Raw genomic sequence first — 24,405 nt, 5'->3', positions numbered from 1 at the left:
TGTGTGTGATGTAAGCACAAGCTAAAATCCGAACAGACTGAGAAGTTTAGAGTGGACTTACCCCTAACTTTGGCTAGTGTTGCGCTTTCCCCCATCAAGCACACCATGAACAGAACTGCAACTTTACAGTAAATGTACGTGTGTGCTGTCAAGGACACCTTCCTTTCAGGAGGAATGGAAGTGGAGGGGAGAGAAGAAATGTTAAAATCAAGTAAGCCAATGCGTCAGAGAGTGGGCAGCACAGACAGTTGAACTTTAAATGGCTACTACTCCTTGTTTAATGGCCGCAACTCCCCCCTGGAACAACGGGAGGCCACATGTGTGCCTCAGTGGGATTTCCTGGCTCTGTACTGTCGATCCTGAGAATTAAGGGAAAGGGAGCCCCTGCAGAGTGCACCGGCTGCACCTGCCACCACTCTGCTGCCCAAGAGTCTACTCAGTTCACACTTTCCCCAGCACTGTGGCCAAGATGGGGAAACTGCCCCAACACAAAAGTCACATGCCTTGCAAAATATTTCCTTCTATCTCAGAAGAGTATTAGCTACTTTAATCTAAGAAGGTAATGAGAGGTTTTCCAACTGATTAAATCAGATTAGTTCATACAAAGTCTATTATGACTAAATATTCAATTAAAACAATTTCCAAAGGAAAATCTGACAAAATCCTCTCTTAAAGTAATTTAGATGATAGGTTCTTAATGTTAGGCAAACTAAATCCTTCTCACAGTTGGTATTTTCCAAAGGGTCAGAAATAGTTGCAAAAGTTCACTGGGACAAAAAAGAAAAAATCTACTTTGTGTGTGAGCCATGTCCCATGAACATGAGCAATAAAAACTAGAAAGCATTAATGTAAGCCTAGCATTCCTATTTATTTCATTTTATTTTTACTTCAAAGGCTATAAATATGCAACACTTGAACATGTCATCACAAATCCTTTTAATAAAGTTCCCAAAAAATAGAAATACTTCAGAATCCATTTACTTAGGGAAATATACAGGACAAGTATAATGAAGTCAATTATATCTTTTTCTCATCTATTAGAAAAATACTTATATTACTTAAAAAGAATTTTAATTCATATCCAGAGTCATAAAACAAGCTGAATGTTAGTAAAATGTTTAGAGAATCAAGCTCAGGTTTTTGCTACATGGGTCTGGTATCCTTGCATTTCATTGTAAAATCATTGCAGAAGCTCAAGGGTAAACAAAAGAAAAAAGTATGGTATAAAAGTAATTTTGATGATTACAGTTGAGGTGAACAGTCACACAAGCAAAAGGCACGGCATTGAAAATAAGATGTTGTGAAAAGTCCTTTTACATATCTGGATGGAAAACTTTATTTACAAACACAAGTTGGGCAGCAGAAAGTAGCCTCGCCTTTCTCTGCTGAACAATCCTACAGGAGGAAGAGCTCTGGGGCCATGATGTCCTGAGTGTGCGCCTTTGGGGAAATGTGTAAGTCTGCCTGAACTCCAGAGACAACTTGGCTAGATGCCGGGCCAAGTTAAGACAGGGAAACAGTGTATTCCCGGTCAGTCTCAGCACTGCACAGGGTGACCGGCTCCTTCCATGAAAACCAGTGTTTCATTGGAGGGACAGTATACTCAACAGCGACTATTCCAATAGTTCTTATGCAGGCAATACACTCCACGTTCACCTTAGTGAGTGTTCATCTCCACCTAGTCTCTGAGACTTGACTCAGAAAGGGAAGAGGGTATGGCCCAAACTGGAAGACTACCGAGGAGGACCAGAAGGGACCCCTGCAGGTGAGCAGGAAAAAAAAGGCACAAAAACAGGGCTAGGATGGACATGGCAAGCCCTCAGTGGGCAGACATACCCCACCCTTTGGCAGAATCTTAGTTGAAGCAATTAAAATATCACTTTCTCTTGAAATCAGAAATACCAGGCCTCTTCCTGGGAGCAGTCTCTCGCTCCCACTCTAAGCCTCTCATTGAACAGCCAAGGGGTGAACTGAAATTCTGCTTAGAGGGGCCAAAGACTTGGGGTCTGGTATTTATAGGTTGATCTGAACTGTGATGACAGTTTCCATGTTAGATAAACCCAACTATTATTTTCTTCTTCTCACTAGCTACAAAAACAAGAAGATGTTTTAAAAATGAAAAATAAAAGCAGTGGGTGCTCTGAGGACAAAATCAGATTAAGCCCAGTTTTCCTTTTGCCTGGCAGAGCAGAGACTGGAACCAGGCTGCAGGGGAGCAGGCCTGAGTCCCGACAGACAGTCAGGAGACAGGCCTCGCCAGGCTCTGACTCCCCCTTGTCCAGTGCGGTTTGCAAAGGCAGCATTGTCATGACTACGCACATTCTCAGTAACTAGGTACAGCAGAGCTACTTAGAGGGAAACTCATTTTGTGTACCTCCTTGAAAGGGGAGTGTAGAAAACAATAATTAGATGGGATAAAGAATTTAAAGGAAAAAAAAAACCAGGATGAAAACAGAATTTAAAAAGAAAAAAAAAAATCCTGTTTTTCCAAGACAGCAAGTAACATGACGATAGAAACCCACATCCTCGCCCTCCCCTCCCCTCCCCCCACCTGCCACTCCGAAGCCTATTTTGCCCAGTCTGCAAGGACAGAAACCCACTCTAAATGGACCAGCTCCGGGCTGCGGCAGGTCTTCTCTTCACTCTCCCTCCTGTTAAGACCGTTTCCAAAACCAATCAGCAAAGGACAAAGAATTCTTTACAGAGTGCAATTAGTGTTTTCCACGTCCACCTTCAAAAGCATGATGCTCTTCATGGGCTAAAAGGACAGAAAAAAACAAAAAAGAAAAAAAGGAAAGAAAACTTTAAGCAAAGGATGGGCCAACCCTTCTCTCGGCATCTCATTCAGCTTTCCCCAAATGTTGGCAAGAACTCAAACACCTTTTCTGCCAGTAACTCTTAGCTAAGGCGTACATTTCCTGAGAAATGTCATGACGAGAAGTAAATCAAAGAACGCACAAGCAATGGCCGCACTGTCTATTTCTCCTCGCTGGGCCTGACTGGGGCAGCCACCCAGCAAGTTCAGGAGCTGAATAGGTGGGGTCTCCAGGGAGATGCTGGGGGGCCGGGGCAGATGCTCCGTGCACAGGCAAGGATGCGGGGGATAGCTTTCCCCACAACAGAGCCATTCGCAAGCCTACCTTTAAACACAAATTAGAGTCAAACCAAACAAAACGGAAAACCACACAAGCATGACAGCCATGAGATTCCTGTCCACCCCACCCTCCCTGAGTAGGAGAATGAAGTTTCACAAGATTGTAGGGTCTTTCATTGTCCCCATGCGTGCTTGTTGGTTTGTTCTCCTCAGCGGATTTTCAGCCCCCTCGTTGGATTTCAAAATGAGTGATTATAATTAGGAACTTGAGAGTTAAGAAAAACCATGCTACTGAAAATACTTTCAAAGACTTAACATTTTCTCAGAGTAGGAGGTGGGAAACCAGGGATCTGTGAGATGCATGATAAAGGCCAAAGGCCAAATGGGAAAACTCCAGACCTGGCCTCCTTTAACCATCAGCATGAAGCAATGTCTGCCACAGCCGGGGCTGAGGAGGGGCTGCTGCATGGTTTACGCCCTGGCCCCTTGTATCCCCAGAATGGCAGGTGGTGCCCTGGACAGATCACTAAGCTCCTCCCAGTTCTCTGTTCTCCAGATGGTCTAGAAACTCCTTAAGAATAGCTCGGCTGGGGAGAACCAGCTTTTTTCCTTTAAGACCATCTTTGATGTTTACTCCAACCTGTTATTTCCTTGGATGAAACGCAGGGGAAAACACAGCTTAGAAGTGCTGTGGACACCCCAGGGTGGCCTGAAATCTGAACTTGTTCCATTGAACATTTATTACAGGTACAACTCTACAAATATTTCTCTCTCCCCTTCACTCCCTCCCTCCATCCCTCTGTGTGTGTGTGTGTGTGTGTGTGTGTCTTTGTATTTAACAAACAGTCCAGGGCAGTCTGTGATGGTCTGTGATGAAGGACCAAGTCAGGCAGAGGAGCTGAAGAACTATAGGCATACCAGTCTCCACTTTATAGAGGTGTGGACCAGCCAAAGAGTTTGGTTACTAATAGGAGTGAGGGACAGTTTGAGCGCTTACAACTAGGGTACTACCATGCTGACATGTTAAGGAGAACAGAGCAATCCCAGAGTGTTGGAGGGACCACAGGGCTGCTGTCACTCCTACATCAAGGGGGACTTCAGAACTGCTCTAAGCCACCAGGCAGATACTTTTTTTTTTCTGGAAGGGGGAGAGAATCAACATTTCAGTCTTGATGCCTTGGACAGCCATGTCACTGCAGCAGAGCTGCAATATGGACACAAATGGGCACTGCCATGTGCCAGGAAAACTTAACAAAACAGCACTGGAACTTGATATCCATGTTGTTTCCAGGTGCCACAAAATACAGTTCTTCTGAATTTTTTGTAATTTTAAAATGAAAACAAAACAAAACAACATTCTCAGGCTCACCCCTATGAAAATGGGCAGGGAGGGGGGTGATGGGAGGGGAAGAGGCAAGGGGCAGATCTGGCTCAAGTCCCCAGTTTGCCAATCCCTGTTCCAAATAACTCACCAATCAGAAAACACGTTGGCTATGCAGCCATGCTGCAGAACTCAGCAAGATGTGGAGAGGGCAGGTGTCTGTGCACCCTAGGAGGTTCTTAGTGAAAATATCCTGTGTAAGTTATCAATGGCCCAGGCCTCCTCTACCCAGGCCTCATCTACCCACTGCTGGCCAGCAGCAAACACTCTGGAGTTCTTTCTCCACAGAGTCTGCTGTTCCCTCACTTCTCACCAGGATGCTATTCACAAGACAGAAGGAAAGCGCGAATTGGCCATTTCTAACTGAACTCCCACCCCAGCACTGGGCTTCGGCATACTGTGAGCAGCACTTCTGCCTAAACCTCGTCTTTCCAAGTCACTCCTGCAGCACGTGGCATGCAACCCTGCTGAGTAAAGGACTGCCTGCTTCATATCAGATAAAGAAAATGGCTTGTTGTTGGCCAACTTGAATTTTTATTTTGATAATGTTTGCTTTTTTTTTTTCAATGTTCAAATACACAATCAAAACTATGGATTTCTGCTGAGACCTGTGCTGGTTGGATGTCCCTCACTAACAGCAGTGGCATTCACCAGAGGGTGTCAACTGACCTTCATTGGGTTGGCTAAGATACAACTTTCTTCCTCTTGGCTGGACCTTTCTCTTTTCCCAGTCATCACAACAGCTAAGCCACCCATCACCCTACCCTTGCATCAGTCTCATGCTGGCCATGGCTCTACAAATTAGCCTAACACTCTGTGACCTAATGAGGCAGCATAAAATTTGTATATGTTGAGCCCATTGTCAACCAATATGTACCCCAGGAATTTAATCAGAGACTTCTGAAGTAGAAGGAACCTTGGAGATCATCTAAGACCAGCCCACTCAATACTCAACGGAAGAATGACAGGCATGAGAAAATAAAGGGTATGAGAGACTTGTTCATGAAGCGGAACCTAAATCCAGAGTTCTTGATTCAACGACTCCTCGCTGGAAGGGAGGGGCAGGCTGGCTCAAAAGTGTTCAAGAGTGTCCTGCCCCATTCAGAAAGGCCATGGGACACATTTCCTCCCCGTGAAATCTGCAGTCACCTTTCAATTACTGTCTGCAATGAATGCATCCCTGAAGAATAAACGTGGCACCAACAAAGGCACCATTTCCAGGCTGCACAGCCAAGCGGCAACCTCTGCAGCTCCACCCTGCAGCCTCCTGTACTGAAATCTCTTTTTGCAGAATTCAGAAGATGGGCCAGATCCAAAGCACTGGGCACATACGGCATGTGTGAACCACTGGCCTGTATGGCATCATCCCTTACATTAACAGCTATTACACTAGGACAATCACAAAACAAAAATGTGATTTTTAAAAACCCCATTTCGGCAGGAAGTTGGGACACTTGAACCAACCATGCAGCGTGTTTCAGCGATTCTAAGAGGCACCCGCCCCCTCCAACACACACCTATTTGAGGATCTCTGGAATTAATAACGGGTCAATTTACCTTTTATTTTTCCTTCTTTCTACTCTTCAATAATGGGGCATCTCATCATCAAATGGCATTGTAAGATTCAGTGAAATGAAGTAGTTTGGAAAAAAAAATGGGTTGCTGACTCTTGGAAACAGCTTGGGATACAGGAACTGTATTAGCCGAGTGTGGTCAATGGTGCTCTAACTCACTGTTCAAAATGTAACCTGCAGTTCGATCTACCCAACAGTTTAATGGTACTAAGATGATTTCTGGACGAAAAAGATGATTTTTTTCCCCAAATAGTACACAAAAGCAATGAACACGAATCATGGGCAATATGGGTCCACACACCTACTCACACCGCTGTCCTTCCACCAGCACGCGTGTGCTCTGTCCGGTCTAAGCACAGTCATCCACAATGAGGACACGTTAGCATTCCAGGAGAACATTCAATCACGCCCAGGCTCAGAGCAAGTTCCCTCCACCAATACAGATGCTATATATTATGAGCCCCTGTTTAGGAAGGCATGATTGAATGTCTAACTGCCAGTTCACATAACGGCATTTTTTTATTATTGTTGTTTCCAATAGAATGTAATTTCTCCTGAGAATGACAACTTTTAGCTCAGGTTCAACTTTCTGAAATGTAACAAATACGATGTCTACTTCCTTTTCAGATCCATGCAAGAACAGCAGCTCATTTTAATTTCCAAGACTCAACTTACACAGGTAGCTTAGCGAATTCTTTTCTGAGTTGTAGAATTTCAAATGCCTCTGCCTTCATCTCATTTGTAACACAGTTTCTAGCTCTCAAAGAATGATAGAATACACTAGAAAGTAGTAACTGGAAATGAAGCACTTACGTTTATAAAATACTGCTTTAAAAGATATGTGGGGCAGAAGTTCATGGATCTTTTCTAGAACTGTGGCTTGGCCTGCTAACGAGGCGTTGGCGTTCCACACTTGGACCACATCCTCTCGGTCCCGGACACTGACACTCACTCCTATGACCTCGTCATCTGTGGGGAAGACGGGAAACCAAAGAGGGGGTGAGTGACGGCTGCGCAGCAGTTGGGTGGCTCTGGCTACGTCATCGTTTTATCTGCAAGTGAGGGAGAGGATGGGGAAAAGAAGGTGGCGCAAGAGGACTTGTGATTCATCCTCAGCTCTCCCGGGAGGTGCTGGCAAAGGCAAGTCAGCACTTGGGAGCTGCTGCGCTCACATCCCACCCATCTCAAGACCCAGACAAACAGAGTGTTCCAGCCAAATGCATCTTCCAGATAAATCATTTTACCCTTTCTAACATGTTACCAAGACCTCTCAACTATTTCTGTTTTGATGAGACTTTTCTAAAACGGGTTGCATAATTCCCCACCCTCTGAATGCCAAGTGACCTCAAAGGAACTTTTTCTCCATGCCTTGCCATTTTTTTTTTTTTGCTAGGAGGTTCATGAATTGCTCCTGACTTCCTGCCATGCTGTCACAGACCCTTGGGTCCTTGTGCTGTGTGATCCCCCCGAACCCCCCGCCGTCCCTTCCCAGGTGCTTTTCTGCTTTCTGTGCTCTGCTGGTCTTGGGTTCCTCTCCCATTCATTCTCCCTGCCCTCTGATGGTTCCCTCCAACAGTCTCCTAAGGTCTGTGGCACGGTAGGCTTGATGTACCTGCCATTTGGCAGCACCTCCTGAGGATACCTGTGCTGTTACAGTCCTCTCAAGAATGAGCATCAGAACAATCATCCACACTCATTAATGGGGGCCTCCTGCTGTGGGAGCTGTCCTGTAGATGCTTGAGGAGAAAGTAAGGTGTTGCTGTTCTGTTATACACCCCCTTGCAGTTGCTTTGCTTACACTAAAATTGGCAGCAAAATAAGAGACTTTCGACTTCCGCTTTGACACGCTTGTGACATAGCAGTAACACAGGGTTCGCTGCCTGTACTTCCACACTCACCATCAAGAACTAACACGTATGGTGATAAACACTATCCAAAGTAGGAAGTTTCGCTCTAGTTACTATGCTCTAGTTAATATGCTCTGCCCAATTCGCCAGCCTCCGTATACCCACATGTTCGTGCCATTGGGTCTGCTGGAGGTGAACACTTCTCAGCATTGGGGTATCCTTTAAAAGGAGGCTCATCCAACTCACGGAATGAATTCCTCTTCCGGACTTCTTCTCCTCTTCCCTCTCTCCCTCTCTTCTTTCCTGCCTTTTTCAATGAATGTGATCCTGACTGTGTGCAGATGATATTACTTCCCTTAGGTCCATATTTAGGAATAGGTGAGAAAAGTAGCCTACGCTGGTAAGAAGTAAGGTGGTCACCTTTCTCAGGTTCTGCAGGGAGCCTTCCTCTCACAAAGGAGTGTCAGTTCTGATGCAGCTCTCTACGCAATGTGTGCACACTGAGCAGGTGCATCATGCTTCAACAGGAAGTTCCAAACAAACAAGTCTGGTCATGGCCATCTGTAGGCATCCATGTTTCCATAAAGAAAAGGCTTTTTTCTTTGTTTGTTTAGGTGTCTACTCTGAGCTAGAACTCAGTGTTAAATTTTATGTGAAGATAAAATCATTGGGGACACAGGGGCTTTGCGGTTGGGTGCTCTTGGGGGACGGATCTGCCTTCTGGGGAGAGGTGTAATTTTCTCAGTCTTGCGGTTGGTCTCACTCCGGGGCAAGGGATGCTGGATGTGCTGAGCCATCCCCATGTCGATATGGCTTGGCCTCAGGTTGCTCGGCGTGGTTCCAAGTTCAGCACTTCCAAGGGTGGCACAGCACAATGGCTGCAGGTCTTAACACAGAGGCAGATCCATCAGCAAAGATGCAATATACCTAAGTCAGATCCCCACTGAACCCTGATGAACTTTAGAGTACTGGCAGCACACAACAGTACAAGAGGCAGCCACTGCTTGAAGACGACACAGCGAGGTCCAGAGAGATTAGTTGACTTGCATCAAAGGGCAAAGCTGGTTAATGGAAGCGCCAACGGTTAATAGTTAATGTTGCCCTCCCAGCCCAAGTCAACCGCAGAACAATTGGACGTCTTTTACTCAATACTGGCTGTTTATTATTACTTGTGTTATTTTTCTCCGGTCTTGGAAACAAGGGTAATTCATTCCCAAAACCCCCTCTCTCCCAGGGATTTGTGTGTTTATAATCACGCACAGGATGTATTTTGGGTTGCACAGGCTAACGTTGCTAAGGACTCCCTGCTGAAACAGAAGGAATCTGTACTTTCAGGGGGGCAATTTTATCTTAAACAAAATGTGGTGTAAAAGTAGGCAAAAACAAAAAGAAGACTTTTGGAACTGCCAACAAGATGAATTTGAAACTCGCCCCTGGAATGGAAGGAGCTCAGAATTGAGCTGGCCTCCCAGGGCCCCGCCTCGGGGGTGGTGGGGTGGGGACTGAGGGCCGGCTGCTCAATGCCAATTAGCTTAAAAAAAAAAAAAAAAAGGATGAGGAAAAGCTGAAAGCCGAACAGGAACTGCACGATTCTCTGTGCTACCCAACTTCCAAAAAACAGCAGTTAATTTCTCGTCTTCCAGTGCTTTCTGGGTAAACACAGAACAAAACAAAGCTGCTGGCAGAGGCTCTTGGAAATTCACTGAAGACCTTCGCTTTATCTTCCACCCCAGCGCATTTCATCTTTGTCATCGGTGTGAGGATGACAGCCACGGACTGCCCAAAGGGGACAGGAGCAGGAGAAGACACGCCAAAAGGGACGGGACCAAGAGTGGGGCCCAGAGACTGGACTCCTGGAGCGCAGGGGACACTGAGGGCACCTTCCTCTTCTGGAACAACGGGGACACAGGAAGGAGATTCACTATAAATGACGTCATGAGTCCAGCTGGTGAGGAGCTCTTTTGCTTACTCCTTCGGGACAGGTGGTTGTGGATGTCATGCAGTTGAGCTTTGAGCAGAAGACACATATAACTCAGGCTGACTATTCATCTGAAATGCTGCTGACCAAATGCTCTGTTTTGGATTTTGTTTTCTGCATTTTGTAATATTTATGTCTTTAAATGAGACACCCTGGGGACAGGTCCATGTCAAAACATGCAACACACAATTCATAAGTAACTTGCACATAGAGCTGGAAAGTGAATGTTTTCAACAATGCTGTGAAACAACCAATGCATGAAGCAAATTTTGCGTGAAAGAGGTCAAGTGTGGAAATGTCTGCTTGCGGTTCAGCTTTCGGAGCATTTTAGATTTTGAACTTGGCGATGCTCAACTTGTATATGTAAACATATGAACACGTCTCTAACATGTATACCCCACAATCACATGAGAAAATGTCTGAGCAAAATGAACAACTTCAAAACACAACACAACACACTGGTGCGAGTAACAGGCTGGCCCAAGCACGCACGCAAGGCAGGGGTGGCGGGGGGCCGGGTCCTTTACCTGCTGCCACACAGTCCGTGAACTGCTCCCCAATAGTTGCTAACAACAGCTCTTTCCAAACTGTGGACTGATGGGGGAGAGGGACGAAACAGAGAAACAAAACACAGACACATGTTTAGAATCTCTTTGGGAGTCTGAGACAAGTCCCGTTAGCCTCAACCTCACGCCCCCTTCCCATGCCCATCTCTGGAGGTCTCCAGACAGCTCACCCCTCTGGCGTAAATGAGTGCAACGGTGAAACACACCGTCCGGGTAGGCCACAGCCTAAAGGAAACCAACCTGAGAAACCCCTGATCAAGCCCAGAAGAATGGGGGCAGATTTGGGTGCTCTTAGTAACATTCTCTTTAACACTTTCTTTTTTTTTCCCTCACTGTTTATAAGGTTCTTTGAAGGTTACACAAGGCAAAAAAAAAAAAAATACAGAGGGAAATTCCTTGTTTACTAAGCCTAGAGACTTGCAGAATTCCATTCACTTGAGGCAGACTGTTTATGCTAAATGATAGAACTTCATGGATGAAGGCATGCAATTTCCCTGAAAGACTTAGTCACACTGCTCCTGGACCTCCCACCTCCTCCTCAAGGGTCTATTTCTTCTAAAGGTCTACAGATGTCTCCCGGTGATCGGGCAGCACCCTCTTCCTCCCTGCCTAGTGGGCGCCCAGCTCCTCCATTCTTTCTCCTTGCTGGGACTGGATCCCATGCAACCTCCATGTCATTGCTGACAGGCTCTGAAGCCTCCCAGAACATGGCTGGTCCTCTGTGACCTGTCTGCGCATATTTCCTTAGGTGAATCAAGCAGGCATCACAGGCCCAACCTCCCAGGGGTGCTGTGACTGTGAAAATAGCCGATGATTGCGCCCGCAGGACTTAGCTCAGTGACTGCAACAAAACGGCTCCACTCTAAGATCTACGCCATCGATGGTGGTGACATGTTTGCTATGAACCAGGTACTCAATACATATTAACTATAATGACAGTGTTTATTATTATGCCTAAGGAGCTTAATGCCACCCTGCTGATCTTCTGACCAGGGCATGGCAGTTAACCAGCAAGCCCTGAGCTGGTGAGGAGCTCTTCTCTATGCTAGAATCTCCCTTTTGGCCCACTGGTCTCTCAACTGGAAGGGGAGGAACTGCTTGCCTTTCTCATGTGTGTGCTAGGGACACAGGTGAGCTTGGCATGAGGAAGCTGCAAGCAGGCAGCTTTCAGGCTCCTGGCTGGGATGCCAGCAGAGCTGGCTCAGCAGACTCCTGGAGGCCACACCTGGAGCAGGTGAGCTGCCTGGCAGAGGGCCCTGGCCCAGCCACAGGTGCCTTGCCAGCTATTAGCCAAAGGGCTAGCCTGGAGAAGAAAAGACGCTCTCCAGCCAGTCTGCAATGAACGTTCACATCAAGACTGCTTCTACTACAACTCAAAGTGTGGTGTGAACGTACAAAGGAAAGGAAAAGACATCACAGCATGCACTTGGCAAGAGTTTAAAAACCTTAGATTCTCTTACGCTCTGACATATTCTCTGTTCTCCTCGCTTTGTTAGAGGGGGAGGTAGTGGGGCCTCTTACTCTTGCCTGATCTGGTATTGGTTTCCGCCATATGTTTATATGGGTGCCTCACGACCCCAAAGAGCCGGCAGGTGCCAGGCCTCCCGCTTTTCCATGCTGTGGTGGCTCTCAGCATCACTCTTACCCTGCAGGAGCAGAGGGTTTTGGTGGGAAGCACCTCCCCCGTATCAGCTACACCAGAGCAAGAGCTGTGTCCCCAGGGCCCTGTGACGACGTCAGCTTGTCTGTCAAGCCGGTGAGGGTACAATGCTGACAGGCTCCGTGGGAGGGTGGCACTCTGATACGTTTTGTATATAGAAGCACAAGCTTGCCCATTGGAGGAGGGTAGGGAACCACCCACGTCAGAGCTGTCCATCTCAGACCTAGGCCTGACGGCTGACTATCCAGGCGGCCTCCCTGTATACGACACAGCCATCGCAGGCAGCCAGCAGCCACTGCGGCTTCAGCTGCCCTGGGGAAAGGGGGTGAAACCAACCTACCGTGCTGTCCTTGGGGACTTTCATCTTCCACACGCCGCCCTGCGCATTACTCTCCTCTTCCCTGGACCAGAGAGCAAGGGTGAGAGTTACATGCCAGGATTGCTGACGCTAGCTCTACGGAGGTCTGCATGCATCTGGTTTAATGATAGATAACCTCGCACACAAAGGCAACAGGCAGCCTTCAGTAAACTTCCCCTAGTCCTGTTACTGGAAACAGAAGGAGGTGGGGGGGTGTTGGTGGGGGAAGGAAAAGGGGAATTCGCAGGTACTCAGGGGAGGGAAGGTTCAAGAAATATCAGCAGGGTCCCAGCCCAGTAGCTTAGCGGCTGAAGTCCTCACCTCGCATGTGCCAGGAACTCATACTGGTGCCACTTCGTGTCCTGGCAACCCCACTTTCCTTCCAGCTCCCTGCTTGTGGCCTGGGAAAGCAGTAAAGGATGGCCCAAAGCACTGGACCCAGAAGAAGCTCCTAGCTTTGGATCAGCGCAGCCCTGGCCATTGCGGCCACCTGGGGAATGATTCATCAGACAGAGGATCTTGCTCTCTGTCTCTCCTCCTCTCTGTATATCTGACTTTCCAATAATATAAATAAATCTTAAAAAAAAAAAAAGGAAGTCGTCCTGGGAGGCCCCCAGACTCTCGGGATGGGAAGTACACTGCTGCTCAGGGCAGAGACCTCTGGATTTTGATAGCATATTCACTTTCTTTTTTTTTAATTTTTATTTATTTTTATTGCAAAGTCAGATATAAAGAGAGGAGGAAAGACAGACAGGAAGATCTTCTGCCCGTTGATTCACTTCCCAAGTGGCCGCAATGACAGGAGTTGAACTGAAGCAAAGCTAGGGGCCAGGAGCTTCTTTTGGGTCTCCCACACAGGTGCAGGGTCCCAAGGCTATGGGCAGTCCTCGACTACCCTCCCAGCCCACAAGTTGTATGGAGAGTGGGATTGCCAGGATTAGAGCTGGTGCCCATATGGGATCATGGTGCGTTCAAAGTGAAGACAGCCACTAGGCCACCGTGCTGGGCCCATGTTCACTTTCTTACCTGATTCTCAAATCCCCCTAGGGGCACTTCTCAGGTGTCCCCAGGATGACACTTTCCTGTTGAACACCTACTCCCCACTCTGGCAAGGGCAACCCCAGTTTCTTCAACAGAAACCACACAGCTCTACTGTTCTAGCAAACCCACTTGGCTAAGCTGATTCCGCCTCCCAACTTGCAACAAAGGCTTATGAGACATACAAAGCTGCCTCCTCGGGTCTCCAGGATTGGCTGGGGATGGTGAGCTGAGCCACCATGGGGCACAGATGGCAGCTCTGAGGGCCATCTTGCCATGGCACCAAGGGAAACCCACCCAAAAACTTCAACCCTGTCTTGACTTCAGACTGCATGTCAGACACTTACCAGAGCGGCCGCCTCTCTTCTCTCATTAAGTGGTAACTACATCGCAAGGGTAGGTTGGTCACAGGAGGGATATTATTGTACACGCTCCAGAATATCTTGGGGGGGAAAAAAACATTTGACTTAATATCCTAATATTAACTGTGCTTTTCTATCATAATATTAATACATTAAAGAGAAATACGCCTTTATATTTTACTTAGCCCTATCCACTCACAACAGATTTTTCTCAGTATCCCTTCTAATGTTCTGTGAGGAAAAATACATCACCACATTAAAGAAGGTTCCTTGGCACGCTCAGGCCAAGGTCTATGGTTTAGGAAGCTGTGGCGAACGAGGAAGCATTCCTGCATAATCTAACATGTAAAACTAGAAAGGTAACCTACAACAAGAGGATCGAAGTCAACAAAAAGTGTGTTGCTTTAGCAATTTTTCTTTGCTAAACACATAGATTTTGGCTCCTCCTGCCGCACTGACCATGCGTGTTGACTTTCTTCACTGCAGCGACCATTTCATGATCTAGACGTATTCCACGGCATCGTGCTGTCCACCCCAAGCACATGTGATCACATTTATTTAAGAAATTAGCAGTCGACAGAGGAGAGGAACGTACATTTTTCTTAGTAGATAACACTTATTTAATGTACCAGGCTAACTTGAACTGGCTTGGGATTTAGAGCTTCCACACTTCTGAAGATGAAACAGGGAAAACGTTTTACATTCGTACTTTCATCAAACTTTTGAGAGACTGATGAGACACAGCGTGCTATCAACTGTTTGTTCCCCCAAACACCCGCACCAGCTGAGGGCCAGAGCTAGGAGCAGGGAACGCGATCGCCCACGCGCTCCTGCGTGAGCAGCAGGAACCCAACCACTTGCAGCATCCGTAATTGCTGCCCACCAGACTCTCCACTGGAGTCCGGGCTGCATCTGGAGTTGAACCCAGCACTTGGATGTGGGATGTGGCTACCTTATGCACTAGGCAAAATGCCAGTCCGACATTGGTATATAATCTTTGACATGTTAAGCTCCTCAGCAGTTAGAGCTGAACTATCAACGGTACTTTGTAGTAAACTGCTGGACTTTATCCTACAAACCAAAACCTAAAAACACAGAGAGACGGGGAGATTCCCATTGAAGCTGCTTGTCCTCCAGCAAGACACACTTAGTGCACCAGGTCCAGGGGTCATCTTAACCCCAGCCTGAGGTCGCTGCCACTGCCTGGCAATGACCTCCATGAAAGCCACAGATAAAATGACCCTATAATGAAGACTTCTGCCTAGAGTAAAACCCGGGGGGGCCTTTGGAGCTGACTTCCCGTCTCCTGGGAGGCACCCCAGAGCTGACCTCCAATCCTCACCCCTCCACCAAGCTTCCCACATCCTGACTTTGTCCCTGGGACTCGAAGCACCTGGAATAAGCACAGTGAGGATTCTCTGGCTTCAGGAAAGAGGAGAGCACTCCGAGTATCCTGCCAGACACAGGAGCTTTTCTTGAAATCAAAAACAAATCAGATCGTAGATTTTTGGGTATCCTGGCCAACTGACAGGAAGCAATCACAATCCGGCAAGCACAGGGATGGCTTTGACTCTGAGTTCCTGTATGCATGAATCTTGGCATGCTATTGCTTGAGCAACAAATGGGAACAAACAATCTGGTGACACCACTACAAAGATCTCCCTTTAGGAAACCTGGGCATTAAACAGGCCTGCTTTTCGGCCTGGCACAATGATTCAGTGGCTAAAATCATCACCTTACAAGTGCCAGGATCCCACATTGGTGCCACTTCATGTCCTTTTTGCTCCACTTCCCTTCCAGCTCCCTGCTTGTGGCTTGGGAAAGCAGTCGAGTACGGCCCAAAGCCTTGGAACCCTGCACCTCCATGGGAAACCCGAAGAGGCTCTTGGCTCCTGGCTTTGGATTGGCTCAGCTCTGGCCATTGTGGTCACTTGGGGAGTGAACCAGTGGATGGTAGACTTTTCTCTCTGTATCTCCTTCTCTCTGTATATATGATTTTCCAATTAAAATAAGTATTTAAAACACCACACACACACACACACTCACACACAAAACAGGCCTGCTTCTTTGTCACAAGCCTCACTACTCAGGGACAGCGCTGGCCACCTGCATCTCTCAACGAGGTTACCAGCAGGAGGGCTCTGCAAGGCCGTGGCTTCCAAGACATCCTTCCCGCTGGTACAGGGCGAGGGCTTGAACGTATGTCTTAATCAAGACACCCGTATTCCATGGTAGATAAAACCTTGGAGATAGACTGTTAAGACCTTTTGGCTTATAATTGCCTCTATTTTGCTTACAAGCAGAAGTTGGCAATGTTTATTGATAATGAACTGGAACAATGTTTATTGATAATGGCCTGAGTGATCACCCAATGGCTGAAACGGCTACAGCGGGGTGCCAGTCAATCAACAGGCAGTCATGGCAGGGCGCTATACTCAGTACTTGGGGGACAGACTATGTGGGAGGGGCAGCCTCAGGCCACAGGGGTCCCTTCCTCCATCTGTGGGTTCCTGGGCATTGTTTTAGCATCTCGCCTTGGGGCACCAAGATTAGCTCATGTTTGTCCAACGGACACTCTGGATGACTTCCACAGACCATGCTGCTCTTGAAACCCAAGAGGCCCCTTTTGTGTTATGAATAGGATGCAGCCATCTCATTGGCTGAGTTAGGCTGAAATGCAGAGTAAAGATCCCGGGAAGCCTACATGAAGGGAGTAAGGTGGAGTTAGCTCATTCTACATGGACTTGATAAAAAGAACTGCAGTCTGCCAGCTCTTTGTGGGATGATAATATTGACATCATTTAATTTTTTTTTTTTATTTCTTTGAAACACAGAATGAGAGGGAGTGAATCAGAGACAGAGAAATGTTCCATCTACTGGTTCACTCCCCAAATGCTGACAACGGCTGGGCCTGCAGAAGCCATCTCCCAGGCAGATGGCAGGGGCATCATCAGCTACCTGCCAGGATGCACAAGAACAGGAAGCTGGATTACAAGTGGAGGAGAGACTCGATCCGAGGCCCTTCCGTGGGATAGGGCATGTCACTAGTGATGGTTTAACTTGTTGTGCCACAACCACCACTTCCCCAGGCTCTGAGTTCTGACTGGAGCAACAGTCAGTGCCCCACCAAAGAGGCAATCAACTGTTACCAGAACAACACAGCTACTTCTTCCTCAACTTCCTACTGGGATGCTCCCAAGGAAAAGAAGAAAGAGCACACACTTGAAAAATTCTAGGGGAAGAAAGGGCGCCTTGTGTGAACTGACGACAAAGCAGTACATGTGTTTTGTGAAATAGAAACACCACAACCCAGCAAACACATTTCAAAGAGTAAAATTAAAACTCAGGATTCCTTCAAGGACTTTGTGGTCTGGGCAGCGCGAGAGTAGCAGCATCTTAAAATATAGAACAACTGATCCTGCTCGCCAGCCACCTCTGGTTGCCTGGTGGCTCCCAGCAAATAGAAGCAATGGTGTTTATGGGGAGGTGGACAAACTGGGAGCAGATAAGAGACTGAGCGCTCCGAGTTTCTGATGCGCAAGAGCTGGTACTGCAGACAGAAAGGGAATTGCTCTGAATGCCAGAATGGCTTGACTTTCTCTGAACTGGGGAGTTAAGAGCTTGAGGGGAGAGGAACATGGGAGCCAAACCTTGGGAGGATTAGGAGGACAGGGGTCTCAGTAGGAAGGCTGGGAAACACAGAGCAGAATGGTGTCTACCCTGTCCCCTGGGTCCAAGAGGCTTCCTGCTGAGCCCAGCAATGTGGCAGCTGGGTCAGAGAACAGTGGGTAGGGTCACGCTCCCTGTGTTGGAGAACAGGAAAGGCAGCCAAGGTTTCCTGAAACCCCAACTGGGGGCATGGGTACAGGCAGCAGAGGCCTCCATGACTCAAGGCCACGGACGGGCTGAAGATGGTACGTTCAACACTTCAAGCTCAGCTGGGATCAGGTGCGTTTCCACAAATGCCAGTTCAGGTGAGAAGGCAAAGAGCGTGAACATGTCCCCCTGTGGCCATTTACACTGGAAGAAACTGTGGGCTATCTTTGAAGTGATCAACTAATTTAACTTGCAAGACTGAATGCCACCCATCACTCCTCAGTGGTCTCCACTGCTGTGAACAAACATGGCTGGGCATGGGCAGCCTGACCTCCAGCACATTTCGGCATAATGGGTTTTGACCATGGATGCTAACCATATTCGACAGATCAACAACTGAACTCATGGACAAAGGGTACCATTAAACTTGAACTCACTTCTGTGCTGGACATCACTGTGAAGCAGACGCGGCCCTGGCTTCCCCTCTCATCCTCCCTTCTGCTATCTTTGTGGTGTTGAGTTTCTCTCTCTCCCCCTCGGCCACTTCTCTTTCTCCAACTGCTTCGTTTATTCCGCACTGTCTGAGTGCAGCCACCCAGTGTGGGCTGCCCTGCATCCAGGCCAGGGAGCATTTTGAATCAATCTGGCCGCCACTTTCCATTATCCACATGGATCTATAAACTTCTCTGAAGGAAGGGTCTGCCTTTCCCCAGGGTTGGGAACTCAATCTGTTACCCTCACTGAATGTCCTATCCCAGCAACACCCTCCACAGGGTGAGGGGTGGGGTGGGCGGATGTGGTTTTCTGACTTGCCATCACAGGCAGTCCCTGAGTCAATTTTAGCACTAGACACAGAAAAGATGCTCAGTTTTAACAGACGGCATGGACTCTTCACAAAGACTTCTCCATGATAAATGAGGCTGAATTTCCATTTGCAGCAGAGATACGAAATTTAAGTAGAAAGTCAATTTATGGGAGACGCGGAGAAGAGCACAGACCAAGTGGCGGTAATAAGGCAGAATCGTAACGGTGGACAACACAGGTTGTCCCAAACCCCTTGTGAGTTTGGGATAGAAAGCTACAGAGGAACGAGTTTTCAGGGCTACACTGGGTAAGCCTGGGGGCAGACAGGACCTAAGAATCCTCCTCTTGCCAATGCCAGTGGCAGGCAGCGCTCCTCTCCCATGCAGGAAAGCCCTTGTCTGGGAGCCAGGCTCTGTTCTGTACCACATCCTACGAGGATGCAAAGACTTGGGAGAAACATGGAAAATCCGTGCAGGCTCAAAAGAGAGTAAAAGGAGCCTGGTGAACCTCTGGAAAGCATTCCTAACTTAAAAGTGGAATTTTCCAAGAAAGATGGAAAAGTAGGAAATTAATGTAATGTCAAGCAGGCAGCAGTGTTGTTGGCAGGGAGCATGACTGTGTCCCCAGCAGGGGTCACTGGGTCCCTGGGGGGCTGCGCCTCCGCCATGGTGCAGTCAACGGGGAGCAGAGAAAGAGGACTGAGCAGAAGGGAAGCTCCAACGCCAGGGAAACCACACAGCTGCCTCTTTGCATTGGCTGTTAGGGCCACCCACCTCCCAGACTCAGTGTCCCCAGCAAATCAATGGGTGTACCAATTCCTCCCCACCCTAGTAACTTGGGTAGGCAGAAGGCCTCAAAGTGTAAAAGGATGCAAATGTCTTGATGTAAAACATTCACTAATAACACAGAATTCTTTTATTTTATCCAAACACATATAGCAGGAGAGAGCATGGACCCGATTAGAAAGGCTGAGAATGAAATAATCAACAATCACAATGCACAGAGAGCGGGTGGGAGGGCGGACAAAGAAAGGCATGTCTTGAACTGACATTAAAATCAGCACTCGCTGTGGCCAGTGTGGTGACTCAACTTGCTCATCCTCTGCCTGCAAACACTAGTATCCCATATGGGCACCAGTTCATACCCCGGCTGCTCCACTTCCTATCCATCCAGCTCCCCGCTTGTGGCCTGCGAAAGCAGCGGAGGACGGCACAAAGCCTTGGGACCCTGCACCTGCATGAGACCCAGAAGAAGCTCCTGGCTCCTGGCTTTGGGTTGGCTCAGTTATGGCCACTGTGGCCATTTTGGGAGTGATCCAGGGGGATGGAAGATCTTCCTCTCTCTCTCTCTCCTTCTCTCTATAAATCTGCCTTTCCAATAAAAATAAATAAATCTTTTAAAATCAGCACCCCAGGTAGTTCTCTGGGACTAAGGATTGTTCCAGAGATGTCAAGGCCACTTGCAGGCAGAAATCCCAAAAGTTATTGGCAACTTAAATAGAATTCTCCAAGCAGAAGTTTAACAGTGGTATAATCCGGGTGTGATTCCTTGAGATAAACACTCTAGAGGAGTGGTATGTAGTTGCCCTACAGAGAACAGGAAAGGGAATGTGGAGAGACGTTTCAGGCATGGCCTTTGACCTGGTGGTTGAGAGGAAGGCTGGGACACCATCATGCCACATCAGAGTGAATGGTTGGGGTCCCCGCTAGGCTCCCGCTTCCGGATTCCCTCTGACACACACCTTGGGAAACAGAGTTCCTGCTACTCGTATGAGAGACCTGGATGGAGTGCCAAAATCCTGGCTTTAGCCTAGTCCAGTCCTAGTCATTTTTGGAAGTGAATAACTGAAGTGTATGGGCTTTCTCTCCTCACTCTCTGAAATACATTAAAAATCAGTTAAATCTAAAAAAAAAAAAAAGAAAAAAAAACCCTAGATGTCCCCATAGAAGCAAACAACTGGTGGCAGATGCACTCACCGTCACTCTCCCAGCATCATATCATTGTACGATTCTTCCCATCTGACAGATGGGTAAACTGAGGCACAGAGCTTGAGGAACTTATCCCAGCTACTAATTGCCAGTTACAGGATAGAAAGAGCTGGCTGCACTCTAGCCTATGCCCTCGCCAGTCAGCTGACGAAGCTGAGGGGTGGAATGCCAGCTACATCTGGGAGTTTTACTAGATGCCAAGCACCACAAAGATCCCTGGCTCCACTTTAGTGCACAAGCGGAGCTTAGGGAGAAAGAGGCAGAAAAGGTGGGGGCACTTCCTGCACCACAGCGCCTGACAAAGTTCTAACAGCACAGAGACCGGACCCGAGCATCTGTCTATGCCCGTGTGTCCCTGCCTTACACGCAACAAGACTAAGACTTGCAGGGCTTAGCCAGCTAATCCTCCCGCCGCAGGGCTCGCGTCCCATATGGGTACTGGTCCTAGTCCCAGCTGCTCCACTTCTGCTCCAACTTCCTTCTAGTGACCTAGGAAAACAGTAGAAGATGGCCAGAGGCTTTGGGCCCCTGCAGCCACACAGCAGAGATCCAGAAGAAGCTCCTGGCTCTCAGCTTCAGACCAGCCCAACTCTGGCCATTGTGGCCATCTGGCAAGTGATACAGTGAATACATCTTCCAAAAAATAAGACTTGCTCATTGACACCCACCCCCCAGAACCAATTTTTTGCCCCCACTGAGAATGTGCGGCTATGGCCGAGCATGTTAGAACACAGCTAAGCAGCTTACTGGTGAATTTCTCATTCCTTCCTTCAGTCCTTTAGTCATTACTACGTGAGGAAGTTGGGCACCACTGAGTACAATACCCTGTGATTCCATCTGTTCACAGCTCAGTGACAGGCAAAATGATAGAAGGTGTTGGCCACCAGAGCAGGCTGCTTCTCGGGGGCAGCAGAGGGGGCTTGCTTGGGAAGAGGCCTGAGGAGCTTCTCTGGTGTGATGGAAGTTTCTGGACTTCTGCTCTGTGCCATGTCACGTTTGTCAAAACTTTTACAGGTGAGAAACCTGCATTTCTTTGGTATATCCTGCAGAGAAGTAGTTTTAAGGGAAACATTTCCTGGGATGGGACACCTCAGGCACCTTAAAGTGGTCCTTCAAACACAATGTCTGGATCCAGAAGCTCACGGCAGTGACCACTGTTATCCAGTGCATGCACAGAGACCAGGCCAGTTGCACACACACAGCTATGGAGATCCTGAGTTGTTGCAATGGGGAAAAAACCAGTGTGGCTGGTTTATACTTTGAAGAGCATAAGGCTAGAAGGACTTGCACTCAAGGTCAGGTCACTGGTTCTGAGGTTCATTCAAGCCTGCTGGGGGGGCAGGAGTCTGAATCTACACCCTCACACAGGGGCCCCTGGGGGAAGCCTCACCCTGACTCAGCCCAGCAGCTTGCACTGCCCAAGACTCTCCTGGCAAATGGCACCAGACATCCATCTGCAGTGGCACTGTTGGTTGCTTTCCACCTGATCCTGTTACCTCCCAGTGACAACAGCTCATTGCTTCCGAGGCTACACAGAGCACCTTCCGGCCAGAAACCTGGGAGAGTGAATCCTCAAGTTTTAGAACCGATATTGGGGGCAGGGTCTCAAGAGGGCACCTTGGCATGACTTTAGAACCTAAGAGGATAGCCTGAAAGACACCACCTGTTGGGCCTTCTGCAATGTGAAGCGATTTAGGGACCCTGAAGCAAAACATTTAAAAAAAAAAAACCATCCCTTTTGCAAAACTCATAGACTTAGGGTCAGTCCAATTCTGAGGCAGCCCTTTTTAAAAAGATGCATAGATACAGAGAGAGACAGACAGGCAGACTGACAGACAGACAGACACAGAAAGCAATGGACGGAGAACTCTCAGCCGCTGGTTTACTCTCCAAATGCCCGCCACCACGCCAGGAGCTGGGATCTCAATGCAAGTCTCCCATGTAGATAATCAGTTACTTGAGCCATCACCTACTGTCCCCTGGGGTCCACTTCACCAAGGAAGCTGGCATAAGCAGCGAAGCTGGGACTCGAAGTCATGCACTCCCAAGTGGGATGCAGGCCCCTCAACTGGCATTTCAACATTGGGGCCAAATGTCTGCCCTCAAGTAGCCTTTTGTTAAAGGCCATGTTCTAAGTGCCATCGAGCTAGAAGGGACACCTGGCAGCACTTGCTACTGGAGAAAACAGAGGTGCAACCCAATGAGTTCTCAGAACATGCCCACTCTCAGAGGTGGCTGTGGACAGGACTAAGTGCTTCCCCTCCTCTGAGAAACTGGGAGCTGTCAGGAGACCTGCTAAGCCTGGGGTGAGCGTGAGCTTCCTCAGCCCTCATGGAACCCATGCACGAGGGGCTGTTTTCATTGTAATGCACAAAAATGAGAGGGCTAGTTGCCCCATGCCTAACGTAGGGTGACGCAATTGGAGGGGGAAGTGGCATCTTGGGCCACACTTTACACCATTCTGTTTCCCCTCCCAGGACCCCTGTAGCGTCAGAAACCCTGCAGAATGGGTGCCACGACCCCACCCAGGTGGGCAGAGATGATTCAGAAAGCGGGCAGCTGAGCTGGAATATGAATAGGGAGACAAACCTTCGTCCTTGTCCCACAAGTTTGTCTTTTCAGCAAGCAGGAGGTAGTGAGGACTGAGTAGGTCCAGGGCAGTTATGCTAAAATATACTAAAACATGCCCCAGAGCCAACTCCACGGCAGGACCTGGGCAGCAGCTGCAGCCTCAGTGGTGGTCACCAAGGGGGTGGCGGTGGTGGTAAAATGCCCAGCTCTTACCTGTACTGTCTCCACCGTGTAGATTTTCTTCAGGTTCGAAGCGCACTCGGCAGCCGTGGCACCAGGGAGGGACCTGAGCAATAACAAGGTACATGACAGAGACAGAAGCAAAATGAGCCGTCGGTATGCCTCAAGTATACCACCGCCCCCATCCTGCAGGTCTTTACACAACTCAGGGCTCGCACGATTGGTGGGGCAGCTGTGAGATGCTACTTAGAATCTCTGAGACCCTGCACCTGCTTTTCCTAAAAGCCAGCATCTATGCATTCTGCAACAGTGTAACAGGGAACCAAGAAATCTGTCCCAGAGAGCCCTGAGAAATCTTGAAAACCACACTGTAAAAACAATCCAAGGAGCCCAGTGACGCTCGGGCTGCTTGCCTGGCACCACTCACACCGATGGCAGTGCCCTGACCCTGCTGGAGCTCAGGCACCTGTCTGAGCCTCACTCTGCTGGCAAACACCCACCCACCTTGAGAAACAGGCTGACCTCTCACCTACTTTCAGAACCATTACCACTGAAAGTCAGCTTTGGTTTCATTTGGACTTGCATGTGTTTGCCAAACACTGGCCCTTAAAATCACTTTTTGTTGTTTCTTCTAGTAATCAGGAGCTCCAACCGAACTTTCTGGTCACCAGGCATTCAGCTTTAGTTTGCCATACATTCCACTAGATGGCAACATTCGACAGGGTTTAGTCATCAGAAAACCCAAACAGTTTAACTGGCTTCACTGGGAGAACCTAGGACAGGAACTGGACTGCCATCTGACCCTATCGCGGCCACTTCCCTTTCTGACTCAGCAGTCGGGACTCAAGAACGTAAGGATCTGAGTGAGACGCTTCACCACACCAACATGTCTGGTTGCAGGGAGACATGTCCCAGCCCACAGCTGATCCCTAAGAAGTGAAATCCTGCAAGAAACACCATTCACCAGCTCCCAGGGACATGATCTGTATGGACCTGCGACACACTGCGATACATGCACGTCCAGTGTGAAGAGGCCCATTGGCTCAGGGGTAGAAGCTACGAGTGGCAAAGCACGATGCTCCTTGAATTTGCAGACAGAGGAATGCATTCCAGAGGGTTGGACTTGAACATCAAAAGTGCCCCTCTGAACACAGACCCCTTGGTCTTGACGTCACAATTACATGTGGG

General features: G+C 48.3%; 1 protein-coding gene across 3 annotated transcripts in view; it reads right to left on the bottom strand.

The window, feature by feature from the left end:
* Positions 1–1,491: 1,491 nt before the first annotated feature.
* The window catches only part of EIF4E3 (eukaryotic translation initiation factor 4E family member 3), a 62,566-nt gene continuing 39,652 nt past the window's right edge, over positions 1,492–24,405 (bottom strand). For all 3 annotated transcript variants that reach the window (XM_004581625.2, XM_058678861.1, XM_058678862.1), the window contains 6 exons: positions 23,251–23,323; positions 13,844–13,938; positions 12,441–12,501; positions 10,402–10,468; positions 6,863–7,018; positions 1,492–2,758 (listed from right to left, as the gene is read on the bottom strand). In XM_004581625.2, the coding sequence (XP_004581682.1) occupies positions 2,712–2,758; positions 6,863–7,018; positions 10,402–10,468; positions 12,441–12,501; positions 13,844–13,869 (357 nt within the window). In that variant the 5' untranslated portion in view covers positions 13,870–13,938; positions 23,251–23,323 and the 3' untranslated portion in view covers positions 1,492–2,711. The remainder of the gene's footprint in view (positions 2,759–6,862; positions 7,019–10,401; positions 10,469–12,440; positions 12,502–13,843; positions 13,939–23,250; positions 23,324–24,405) is intronic.

Source organism: Ochotona princeps, chromosome 21 (assembly GCF_030435755.1).
Source record: "Ochotona princeps isolate mOchPri1 chromosome 21, mOchPri1.hap1, whole genome shotgun sequence".
Lineage (NCBI taxonomy): Eukaryota > Metazoa > Chordata > Mammalia > Lagomorpha > Ochotonidae > Ochotona > Ochotona princeps.
This window is presented reverse-complemented; position numbering and strand designations above follow the sequence as displayed.